This window comes from Cariama cristata, unplaced genomic scaffold, assembly GCF_000690535.1.
Source record: "Cariama cristata isolate BGI_N322 unplaced genomic scaffold, ASM69053v1 scaffold13049, whole genome shotgun sequence".
Lineage (NCBI taxonomy): Eukaryota > Metazoa > Chordata > Aves > Cariamiformes > Cariamidae > Cariama > Cariama cristata.
The window spans coordinates 97,583-110,946 of NW_009636427.1; the positions used below are offsets into that span (position 1 = coordinate 97,583).

A 13,364-nucleotide genomic window follows, 5' to 3' on the forward strand; every position below is an offset into this window, starting at 1 on the left:
GCACCAGCTGAGCTTTTGTACGGTTACAACCAAAAGCTACTACACTGAAGAGATTTAAGGCTTGCCCAGAACGCAGAAACTATAAACTAAAGACTGAGATCTCAGTCAGGCTAGACAGCAACTTGTATTCGCATTTCCCACACTCCAACCTTGTGTTCCTTTCCCCTTTTTTAATTCTGGACCCACAAGAAAAAAAGTCTTCAGAACGGGTGTATCCCCTCTAAAAGTATCTTGTTTCATTGCACTGAAATTTTCTAACAGGTTTCATTAAAAAGTACCCACCAGGCACAGCTAGACATGCTTTCACTGTCAGAAAGAGCCAGTCTCTCTCTTTCACACGGCTTGCAAAACCTCTGCTCGCTCTCAACATCTCAAGCCTGAGAACAGAGCTAAATTCTTCCTTGAAATCCAGCTATCAAAGCCAGTTCATAACATAACACAGCTGCACTTTGAGCTGTTTGAAAATTCACCCTCTTCACAGCTAGCCCATAGAGAAAATATCTCTTCTTCCTCAGTCCAGGGCCTGTGGAAACACTAAATCACCCCCAGTGATTTACCCAGCCGCTGCAGGCTGGATGTGATCTGCTTTGTGCTTTCAAAATTAGTGTCTTCTGCTGACTGACACAATGCTGTGTACCATACATGACTGCAACGGCACCAAACAGCCCAGAGACCCTATTTGTTCTATATGGTCATGTCTATAATGCCTGCTGGGGAATAGAAAGCCCATAATATTAACAGAGAAGCCCCTAGAGATGTGTGTCACCGTCAAATATTAGCTAGCAGTGACAGTTAAATAATACTTCCCAGGGTGGTATCACATTGCCAGAGGGCTGAGGCCAGTACCTGCAGCCTCAAGATCAATTTTTATTATACCACCAGTGACGGCTGCTGTTTCGCATTGCCTTCTGTGCCAGCATCACCACAGATAATATACACACAAACAAAATGTGTTAGCTCTTTTGGGTAAAGATGCTGACAAAACAGCACCCGTGGCCCACGAGGGGTGATATCCCCCTCAGCAGCTCCCCAGAGGTTATAAGTGTGCATGAGCATGGAGGGACAAAGTTGAGCAGTTCATCAAGAGCCAACGTGATGCCCACATCTGCAGTTATCCCCCATCCCATAACACACTTGCTGTTTTCCCCCTGGCAGGAGGACTACAACCAGCTGAGACCCCTGTCCTACCCCAACACGGACGTGTTCTTGATCTGCTTCTCGGTGGTGAACCCTGCCTCGTACCACAATGTCCAGGAGGAGTGGGTGCCCGAGCTGAAAGTCTGCATGCCCAATGTGCCTTACGTCCTCATCGGAACACAGGTAACGCTCCTCCGGGGCACTGCCAGCCATCGCGAGGGTCTTCAGAACGAGGGAGATCCTAGTCCACCCCAGGGGTGGCTGGAGGCTGAGGTCGGTGGAAAGGTCTCCTATTTCTTTCTTATGTGAAATGCAGTCAGACTTTCCCATTAGAGGAAAACTCAGGGACTGGGAATGGAAACCAACATGCAGATGTCCCATCATGCTAGTCATGATTGGCAAAATTCATCCCATCTTTTTATTTAAGTCTATATTAACAAGGCAACAAGGCACAAATATCTATAGGGAGAAAAGATTTCTGACAGGCCTTTAGTGGGAGGGGGGAAACATCAAAGTCTGTGGCAAGAAGCAGAAGCTAAATTTCAAACTAATTTTTAAGAATGGGAATAATTAACCAAAAACGAATGACTTAGAAACATGGGAAGGATTTAACCTCATTTCATGCTTTTACTTCAACATTGTAATTAGTGACTCATCACCCTGCTTGTGTTATAGTGGATGTTAGACTAAACGATCAGACCATTTCATTTTGGCCTTAAAAATCTATGAATCTATCAATCAAATAAAAATACCTTAAATATGGTTTTGCTTCCAAGACACAGAGTGGCTAAAGACTGTGAGAAGTAGGGATATGATTGTCTGGGAAATGTCTGAACACTGGACAGTAACCTAAGCCAAGTTAGAGAAACAGAACAAAATCTGGTCAAACCAAAATTTTCATGCCATGGGAAAGTCAAATCATTCATACATTGGCTTTATTTTCCACACTAGAATAATCTAAACCACCCATTTTAAAATAAAAGTGTTACCCTTTGGATCACACATGCTGAAAATGGATGGGTTTGAAATGCCAGAATGCTTCACTTTGATGTTTTCCGAGGAAATAAAGGATTTTGTTTCATGTCAGTCAGACTGAGCTGCGTGTCTCCGGCCTGTCAGGGTGGGTTTTGGGTGATGCAGTGAGGGTGGCAGCAGCCTCCCCTTCCAACGGGGCTCAGGCTTCCACTGACACTTTCCAAGATGTGTTGTGAGAGCCATTGAGAACAACATCTTTACTGTACTGCAGCTATCATCTGAGCTGTGGCCCGATAACCTGCCAATGAGAACTAATTCATGTTTAAAAAAAAAAGGAAAATAGATGTGGAATTCATTTCTGAAATATCATCTGAAGCAAGGAAGACAGATGCCCTTATGCAAGGACATGACTGTGGGTTTGTAAAACTATGACTATGTGTCTCGAGAATTACGGCAAGGCAGTACTGAGCGCAGGGTTTGTGTATTTTCTACTAGATTGATCTCCGGGATGATCCCAAAACTTTGGCTCGGCTGCTTTACATGAAGGAGAAACCACTCACCTACGAGCACGGAGTGAAGCTAGCAAAGGAGGTAATAGCTTTTTCTGAGGTCCCATGAAATCAACTGATCACAGCTTTCCATTGGGTTTGTTTCATTCAAGATGAACTCCTCCAGGGCATGTTGTTGGTCCCAGCCAGAGATAACAGCTTCTGCTCAAACAGGCTGGAGCCAGGCACAGGCTGTGTCTCCCGAGCCTGCTGTTCTGCTGCCATACCCAGTTGAGATCTAAGCAAAGCAGCAAGGTACACAGGGCAGGAGGTGGTAAATGGGCAACAAAACAGATTTTACTGCCTACTTTACATAAGTCAAGTGTTTCTTGTTCAGGCTTCTGCCAGGCAGTGCGTGTGGCAAACCCCTCTCTGCAGGAGCCTCCTGCCAGACTCGCCCCTATCCCTTACAAAAGCACAGACAACTGGATTCTCACTTACCCATTGCACTTCAAGCAGCAGAGAAGGAGCTCCCAAGGTTTCTGTGCTATTGCACCGTTCTCCCAGGAAGGTAGGGGAATAAAAGCCCTCCTCAAGTCCTGAAATGCAGGCATCTAGACCCCAGCCCTTCCCACCTTATATGCTGCAGGTGCTGTTACAGGCCTTGGCCCTCAAAGACCAGTGAGAGCATCCATTAGCACAATAAGCTGAATAAGCAACAAGGTTGCTGAATAAGCTGAGGCTGCTTTCCCAGAGCACTGTATGTGTGTCATACCAGCACCCTCAGGAGACTCCCATCTCCAGATGATGCTTCCTAGTTCACAGAAACCAGCTGGAAGCTCTGCCCCATGTAGCAGCTGCCTGGCATTGCAGGAGGCAGGACACAAGAGTGACAGGTCAGGGGAGAAGAGCCAAGTATATGAAGGGGTTCAGCTAACAACCCAGCATCTTCTTAAAACCCTCCCCATCCGCACAGGTGGGAGGCCAAGCTCCTGGTCCAGCACTCAAACACGGGTGCAGCCCTCCTCTCTCTGGAGGGTTGTGCAGCAAATTCCTGCTCCCCATTAATCCCCTGTGGTGAGATACTGGTGTTGATGCTCATCCCTGCTCCCTCGCTCAGGATGACCATCTGAGCTTGTCCCTTAGTCCCACAGGCAGACAGATACAAAACAGAGCAATGACGTGACCTCCTTTCTAAAGGTCTGGGCTTCCCTCTGTGGCAGGACACATACGCACGTAGAATGGTGCTGGAACAGGATCTCTCCATCTCTTCCAACAGTGGGTACTCATGTTTCCTCTCATCTCTTTCAGATTGGAGCACAGTGCTATCTGGAATGCTCAGCCCTCACACAGAAAGGCCTTAAGACTGTCTTTGATGAGGCAATCCTGACCATTTTCCACCCCAAGAAGAAGAAGAAGCGTTGTGCAAAGTGCCACAGCTGCTGCACCCTTGTGTGAAGTCACTTGGAAAGAAAAGCCAGATGAGTTCAATGAAACCAAGCAGGTTAGAAAGGCAATGAAGGTCACGTGCAACTGAAATGGGGAACATGACCAGAAAGGGGTCCTTCTTACCAAATATAGGAGCCCTCCATTCTGTGAACCCTCCAAGCTGTATCACACTAGGCCAACTCATGTCTATGTGCTTTCCTAACCCTCCAGAGTCGCATGCAGCCTGTCCCCACTGCTGCAGACTGCACTGAGCCAACAGACACCAGGATGCCTCCTCCTGCTTGACTCCTCACCTTAGGAATAAGGTGAAGGTGGTGTGAGAAAAACAAAGAACTAAAGGTGGTGAAAGAAACAAGAGAAACTCCACTTGTGGCCTTAAGCAAGAATTGATCAAAATTAGGAATTTGCAGTGCTTAGGAATTGAATCTGATTTGACTGAAAGCACATGGAGATCTGTAGAAATCTAATATGTAAGATATACTCTATAGGTAGGATGTACTTTTAAATTACTTTTCTTTTATAGTTCAGGATATATTTTAGTTTGTTCAAACCACATGGAAGCAAAGGTGGAGTGATTCCAGTTTGTTTTCTCTTAATGGTGAAACTTCACAGCGTCAGGATGTTGCTGCACCCAAGCTATCAAAATGGATCAACATTTACCTCCAGACTTAAGGAATGTTCTGACAACAAAAAAATGCAAATAACTGTATCTTTACAGGGGAATATTCAGGCTGAGCCATGTTTCCATAAGCTGGGAAATGAAGAACAGAGTTGTAGCATTAATACACTGAAACAAAGAAATTCCGCCACCAAAGAACATTGCTCTAGACATGAAATAGCAGCGTGGAACAATCTTTCTTCCAAACTGAGAACATGAACTAGACACATCACCATGGCAACTAAAAATTTACCCTATAGATCAGCTGGATTTCTACGTTTCACCCAGCAGATAAAAATAGCAAAAACCAAAAAGCCAAAGGTCATACCGTCTTCAAGTGCTTTAAGGTGATCCAATTGCCTTAAGATATTTTTTTTTTAATGGAGTATCTCATGTAAAAAGCTCATCAAAGTGGGGTTGTAAACAAGTTGTTTTATTGTAGTCTCCCTTCTCCCATTCATTACTTCTTTCTTTGCTCCCATTTTTCCACCTTCATTACTGTGAGTGCTGTTTAAGTTGCAGCACGGCTACAGTCCTCAGGAGTGAACTTTCACACGAGTCGCAGATGATGGGCTGCAGCTGACAGCACAGAGATGGGAATACCAGACCTTAAGGGAAGGGAAGCTGCCTGTTAGCTCTCTTTGCTGTTGAAGAAAGCATGCCTTTTCACTAAAGCCTCTCCAGGGAGCCTGTACTTTTGCACATCACAGCAACACAGACACTCGGAGGTGAACTCGAAGGACTTCTTGTTACTTACCCTGGCAATGCCATGCAATTGTCTTGTTATGGATATAATTACCCAAGCAGAAAATCACAGTTCCAGAAAATATAGACTTGAAGACCTCTGATGGAAGTCCTTGCAAAAGCAGTGTCTGTAGTCAGCATTTCCAGAAGCACTACGAGTAAGCAAGCAACAGCAGTGCACCCTCCCAGCCCAGGGATATGTGCCCTGCATTCCCCCCGTGCCCCACTCCGGGGGACTGCCAGCCCACTCCTTTCCACAAGCACAGTAGCGTGGCTGAGTACACACATGCAACCAGAAAAACTCTTGTGATTAGTGGTGAATTACAGACCCAGTGCTACTCGGAGCGATTAGCAACTTACGCAGGACCACAGGAACTGCACCCTTGGTGCAGAGAAGGGAACAAGCATGATGCAGTGCCCAATCCTGCAGTCACTGAGGCTTATGGATCCAAGCTCCTCTTTAGCACAAATTCAATTTACCATGGACACCTACAGAAACCACCTCTGACACCCCAAAACATTTCCACGTAGAAATCAATGGTACTCTCTGACAAAAGTGATGAAATTTGAGGCAAACGCCTTGTTGCTGTTGCCCAGCCGGCTTTCTCTCACCATCTCTTTCCTACTGCACACAAGTGTGCATGAAAACAAAGTTGTGCTAAGTCAAAGACAGACAAAAGAAAGATTTGCTCACTGCTGACATTCTTTGTGCGTATTTTGCATCTGGTTTTTATTATGTCGCAGAGATTTGCTTCAAATGGACTGGCTGGTAAATCACAGCTCAGAGCAAGGGCAGTGCTGGAGCCCGGTGAAGGAGTTCATGCCGTGCTGCACAGGCTGCATTGCCGTCCCCAGGCAGAGCAGTGAGTATTCGCACAGCTGGGACACTGGCAATCAGCTGAACTAGAACGTGTAAAGAGATATTAGAGGACTATGAGGAAAACTAGGAGTGGATTAAGTAAATAAATATTTAGGTAATGTTCATTGGCTTACAACAAGACTATAAGTCCACTGAAACCAAAAAAAAGAAAAAAAGCTTTCAACGGATTTTGGAGAAAACTGGAGCTTCACCATGCTGCCATTTACTTCAGTGGAAATAAAATAGGATGATTACTTTGTTTTAGCTCATGTAGGTCGCTGTAGAGCACTAGCCTATATATAAGTCTCTGGTTAAAGTAAGAAGTGAAGTCTAGTGTAGCTGAAGCGCAATGCAAACACTCAGGTTGGAGCTGCCAGATATTCTTAGAACTTTAGAAAATACAGGGGAAACAGAAATCTAGACTGACAGCTGAGCTTATCATAAAATAATGAGCACACTGGAAAAGTGCAATATAGTATTCCCGGCATGCAGCACAGAAAGCCACAAATGATCAAATGATATTTTTGTGTGCCATCGAGTATAAGGGGTGTCTAACAATACTAATGAGATGGCATAGGATAGGCATATAAAATCAAAAATCAAATAGGAAGTTGTAACATTAATGTAACTGCAGTGGTTTGAGGAGAATTAACTGAAAAACATGTGGTGATGTAGAAGCTAAAATGCTACCATCCTAATGTATTAAACTGCAGCACCCTGCACAAATCATTGCATAGCAATGAAAGCAGATAGGAAAGTATTAATATGCATATAAAAAATGTTAAAACTAACTACAGCTTTATTTGCACTTACAAAACCAAGCACATCAAGTTTGTGAGGCAGTAAAATTTCAAGTTTTTCAAGCTGATTTTGACCAAAATTTGACATCTGGGACCTGCAAGGGAGGTTGTCACAATCCACTGAGAAATGGCCTCTACACTCCATTTATTTTTAATTTCTCTTCCAACAAAAATAAATGTTTTAAAAGTAGCCATGGCTAATGCAGGTCTCATAAACATTATTCCTGTATTAGGTTATGTACACACACTTATCTATGCAATGTGGCACCTACTTAAGGAACTGCCCTGTTACACAATTATTTTGGGGAGGCAGGAATAGCACGGGCCAGCAGGCTTTAGAAAAGGATTGTAGGCACATGTAAGGAGACTCATTGATTATCTGGCAAGTCATACCTAATACCTTTTCTAAAAGCCAACAGATGGTGTGTGAACAGGCTGCAAAGCTTATTTTCAGAAATATCAAAACACCAGACACAGTGCAAGCACAGGCATAAGGCAACAGATACAAACTTCCAGTTATTTTCAAGCACCGTTAGTAACAAGAAAAGAAAGTCAATATATGATTGCCAGGTGAAAGGAGATGGGTTTTCTCACTGTAAGATGAGCTAGAAATCAGATCCCAATTTCACCTTCAAAGGAACACGGTTAGGGGAGTCATAAATGCTATAAACCATCCCTGAAACCTATTTGACAGTGTCCTGTTAATGCAGCCAATGTCAAAAACTTCCCTGACAGATCTGCCTTTGCTAATAGTCTGCTATCATTTCAAAAGCACTCACAACTTACAAGAAACCTGCTAGATCCTGTTAAACCCATCTCCTTTGGCCTCTTCTGAAACTTTAATGTTCTACCAGGAGTTGTTAACCTGAAGTTGTAGTTTCAGAGTTCCCACAGGGTTTTCATGCAAACTCCTGCAAGGATATATTGGAGATATTAGGTATTAGAGAGATATTTCAAGACGTTAGAGAGTTGTTATCACATTAAAACAACCTACAGATGCCTCTGCCCTTCAGAGCACTGCTAGAACACCAGGCCAGTGGAACTGGGGCAATCCTGTGCTATATCACCACTTCCAGCATGACCTGAAGGAGGTCCCACAAAGACTTCCACAGTTTGTCTTGTGCCTCCCAGAGCTCAGAAAAGTTGGGGAGAATGCAGAAACAAGGCTCCAACCCCACGCAGGTTCATCCAGGAGCATTTGTTCAACCAAGTATAAGTCCCATGTACTTACATCCTCCAGGACTGGTGGGGAGCAGTTCTGAAGATGAGCTCCCCCTGGTTGTCCTATGTGCCAAACAGTCCCAGACCTTCTCTCCCTGCCCTATAAATATCTACTGTCACAGCAGAATGTAGCTTATGAAGAACAACCAACTACAAGCTCTTGCCTCGCATTGCCCTGAATTAGGCATGATGTGAATCTTTCCCTCAACTTCCACATGCACTGGTCCTGATGCAAATCTTATTCTTGCTGGTGAGAACTGCAGAAATCGAGTCCAGCATGACAATCAAAACTATCATTTCAGCAGCTGTCATTGATATTTCTCACCTTTTTTCTCTTTCAAAACACTGCTTCAGTTCAAAATAAACACAGAATTAAATATAGCACTGCATCTTAATATGCAATAAACTTATTCCAAACACTTTTATTAAGGGGCCAGGTTTTGGCAGCCTTCCTCATACTGAAGAGCATCTTACTTCACAAGGAATTGTCTCCAACTTCCTCATGTCTCATTCAATCCCAATAATACTGCTCAAATAAATGAGGGAGGCTGAATACGGCCATTGGTGACCTGCCCTTGTAGTTAAAGTATAACAAAATCTCTTCCAGCTGCTCTAGTGTTGGTGGCCTGTGTCCCCAAAAAAGCAGTGATTTCCCATTTCCGACACACTGGAGAAATCACCTGGTGCTGCCATGCGCAGCACCACGATCTGTCTGGTATCTAACATCTCTAAGGAAGCATGGTAGAGAAGAACCAAGAAATGAGTTGGGAAAGGAGGCAAGCTTCGGGCACGCTGCTACACAAACCATGCAGGACTCCCCCAGAAGCAATCACTGCAATGCAACTTTAAGCAAGAGGCTAAAAATCCACCCCAAAGGTGGGAAAATTACTGTAGCAAACAGACAGCAACAGAAAACAAACACTTCGCTACCAGTGACAGTCTGTTGACAAGGATGCATGGGCTTCACTTCCCATCGACAGCAAGCTGTCAGGATCTGATCCAAGATATCGTCCCAAGCCTCCAGAAACCCAATTTGAGAACCCTTTGCAGGAGATTGGAAAAGGTTGCAGAAGTTCTTGCAAACAATTTTCTATTGCTGCCTCCCCTCATCACACCCAACCTCATACGCAGCAAGTGGTGCAGTGGCCAGTTACACCAATGACATGTGTCTAGCAGATGTGTTTTCACCATGCAAGTTGCCATGTCCTTACAAAAATGTCCCTCTAATTCAGACATGAAAGATGCCCATTTGCCTATGTAGCTTGCTTACAGTCCATGACCTTTTCTGTAGCTTTATTTTCCCCAACTGACAGAGCAAATACCTCTTGATTCACCATACTGAAACTTCATCTGCATTAAAAATAAATTGCAACGGCATCAATCTGTCTCAAGCCAGGCTTGTTTAAAAGCACATTTGTCTTCTGCAGCAAAACAATCAACAGATGCTCATGTTGGCCCAGGGACCATTTCCTCAATAAACAGGTAGAATGCAGGAATGGCTGCACATGCATTTCTCCCTGTATTTTCCTTTTCCATTAAGAGGATTTGTAATGTGTTTTATCCTACATTAGAAAAAAAAAATAAATATCTGGAAATAACAGAACATTGTTTTGGGTCACAACTCTATAGGACTAGAGGAGCATCTGCTGTGACAGGAGGTGAGCATGAAGCGACCTACGTCAGATAACTTCTAGATACATTTGAGCTCTATGTAAAAATGAAGACAAATCTCTACTATAAATGTTTATTTTCCTCTTAGTGAATAAAGACCCTCTGAAAGCAGAAAAATCCTCCCACTGATTTCAGTAGTGACTTGTGATCGCAGCCGTCTTCACCTATCAAAACACACATAGAAATATTTTTGCATCAAAAAGTTGGGACAAAAACACCAATTAGAAGTAATGTATGCAATAGAGTAGCATCTGTTTTTCTGCTTTGGGGGAGAGATGCAAAATCAGACCCCAGAGCCACAGTTAGTTGGTTTGATCCTTAAACTTAGATTTCATTTTAAGGTGTTAGGGAAACACCCATAATTAGGGTGTTTCTTCAAATTCTTTCTTTGTTTCAGTTAAAGCTTTCAGAAACATGTGAACAAGTATCTATTTTTCCTGGGCAGTTCCAGGAACCCCATCAGAACAGCAAAAAGAGTCAGAACCTCATTGTAAGAGGAAAATGAGCTCACAAACCCATACATCACAGAGCAACAAGGAAAAAAACCCGTGAATTGCTGTCAAGGGTGAAAAATCTCTTCAACTTTGAAAGTATGTTAACAAAAATAACTTTGAGCATGATCTCCACCCCATTCCAGAGTGTGCAGACCATAATGCAGTGTTTGGCTGCCTCTTCTAACTATAATTTTAGGGTGGGATTTTCAAAGATGCTGTATGTTGGCTTCATTTCAATTCTCATGAAGACAATGGAAAATTTCAATGGGGTCGACACACGACGAATGTGGAAAGCATTTAAGAGTTTTTACATTTCCTGCTTTTCTGCCCTTTATTGTGGCTGACCAAGGTTTGAGCACACAGATACACTCAGCCAGGCCCAAGAATCTTTTATACCTTTTGGCTACTGGTTGTGGACTCCGGAACGAAGTTAGGTGTCCAGAGACTTTGCTGATCTGATCTTTAGCTTAAGCTTTGGCAACTGGATTTGTAACTCCTCATTTCAACCACTACTGAGGCTGAAGATGAAAATGATTACATTAACAGTGTAATATCCAAGACAAACGGGTATCTTTGCTGAGTTTGACACTGCACTTATTGCTGTCACTTAATTTCATCTCATCCCATTCAGGATGCCACATTTAATTTTGTATTTGGTTTTGCCAAAGATCAGTTTGAGTTCTCGCTGATATCAACTCTGGTGAATTTTGACTTTGATCGGAGGTTAATGAATTCAGAGTAAACGGTTGTCACCAGTCTACAGTTTCCAGATCTTCCAACACAACAGTTATTTGTACTGATAACATGTAGAATTTTTTGTCTGATGTGTGTCAAAGTAGTTTGGCTGTAAGCCATATCCATAGTATGACTGTCATATCGTCTCTCCCAACACTTTTCCCCAAAATAGGCAGCTGCTCTAACTGCATTACAGAACTGACAGGCACTGAACTGCCTTGTCAGTATGGAGTAAATGACCCCAACCTTTCCCCAAACTCGTAAATATTAATTTTAATAAGCAATAACACAAAGCTATGTGAGAGGGGAAAGACACTGGCAAAGTCTTCTTCACTCATGAGCAGAAGTGATCTAAGGTGGTGAGCCCAGGTTGCCAGGTGGGAAATGCTACGGAGCAAGGCATAGCATCATGTCCATGCTGCCCCAGTAAGTATGGTATGGGCCTGGCGAAATGGCTGAGGTGGCTCCCTGGAGTCGCACCGGGATCCCCAAGGTCAGCAGCACCTTGAGAATGGGAGGGCTTCAAATAAGGCTGCAGAGAGAAGCAGGGAGATGGACCTGAGCTGTCCAAGTGCAAGGATAACTGAATTCAGTTTAACCTGTTATGATGTTGATGCACTTGTCAAATAGAAGTATTTCACTGCAAAGAGATTCTCTGCTCCCCTTAGAGCACAAAAACAAGATAATTTCTTTCCTTTCTTTTTGTGTAGTATTTCAGCAATACTTAAAAGTAACAGTGCAACAAGTTATTCTAATTGAGTTTGTGAAGCGAATGTAATGACCTCAGCATAAACACATCATCAGTCAGTTTTTAGCAAGAAAGAGAGTCATTTATTTTACTTGATGTGAGCAACTGAATTTTCCTCTCTTAAAATTTGCTGTGTGCAATATCGCTGGAGTGTGGGGCTGGTAAAACCAAAGAATGAGTACTAAAACCTTATGTCTGACTTTTGAGTGGTATACCTTTTTTCAAAGATTAACCAAATCTTCAGAATTCATGTCAAAGCAATAAAACTTCAAACCAAGGAAATCCAGTTTTCTATCAATTATGTTTTGCATAGTTTAAAAATCATGTAAACAGTATTAGTTTCCTATTTACAGCACATGATTCTGTACTCTTTTGCTTACCCTCTTTTAAACATGTAATTATTGTATATTGTAACTGCACATTAATATCGTCTATTGTACATAGTTTATTTTAACAAAATAAATGTATTACTAAGTATTTTGACAGCATCATTTTGAGAAGGTGTGGTGCTGTGTTTATTTTCCCAAATGCTAATCACATGCACCTTGCAGGACATTTCAGGTAGGAAAAAAACATACTAATACATAGGGCTGATTTTGGATGGTCCTGGAACTGCCTGTACCTTCCAGTATCACCTGCAGAAAGTCAAGCAAGAACTGATACTGCAGACCTTTGCTCATCTCAGGCATTTTCCTCTCGGGAAACTGCTGTTTAATCAAATTCTCTGCAGCATGGAAACATGGGAAGGCGGAGATGTGGGAACTGCAGGTCTAGCTCCCTGCTGGCATTCAGCCTTCGGCTCACTCCGACCCCGGGGTATTCCTCAGTCACTGGCCTGGAGATATGTAGTCTCCCATCTTCCACCAATACCAAGGTGGTTAATTCATTGCTCTTTCAGATAGAATTTCTTTTTTTTTTTTAATAAGAGGTTCTTGGCATCACTGTCCGTGGTCTCCACTGCGATATCTCAGCATTGTAAGAGGATTTTTTACTCCCTTGGGTGGATATTCAAAGTGTTTTGGAGAGAAGACAGCGTGCGGCAGCCTAGCAGGCACTGGAGTTCTCTTGGTAAAGCAACTAGGAAAAGTGTTAGCCTGAGCACAGGGAGTTTGCACCTCCCTGACAAACCTAACACACAGATAACAAACCCTCCAACAAACCCTGACTGATGACAAGGAAGATGATGAGCTGTGTAACCTTCAGTCCAGCAAACAGGGCAGGGAGAGTCAGGAGAGAACGTGAAATGCTTAAAGGGCTGAAGAAGTTACATGAGGAAAGACAGCCCTTAAATGCTGGACAGCAATCAAGAATATGACTGGCTCCAGTCTTCCAGGGATTCAGTGTGGAGACGTGGATCTTGTTTTAAAAAAAAAAAAAAAAAAAAA

General features: G+C 43.2%; 1 protein-coding gene across 2 annotated transcripts in view; it reads left to right on the forward strand.

The window, feature by feature from the left end:
* The window catches only part of RHOJ (ras homolog family member J), a 55,123-nt gene extending 50,749 nt beyond the window's left edge, over nucleotides 1-4,374 (forward strand). For both annotated transcript variants that reach the window (XM_009707918.1, XM_009707917.1), the window contains 3 exons: nucleotides 1,156-1,320; nucleotides 2,608-2,703; nucleotides 3,912-4,374. In XM_009707918.1, the coding sequence (XP_009706220.1) occupies nucleotides 1,156-1,320; nucleotides 2,608-2,703; nucleotides 3,912-4,058 (408 nt within the window). In that variant the 3' untranslated portion in view covers nucleotides 4,059-4,374. The remainder of the gene's footprint in view (nucleotides 1-1,155; nucleotides 1,321-2,607; nucleotides 2,704-3,911) is intronic.
* The last annotated feature ends 8,990 nt before the right edge of the window (nucleotides 4,375-13,364 follow it).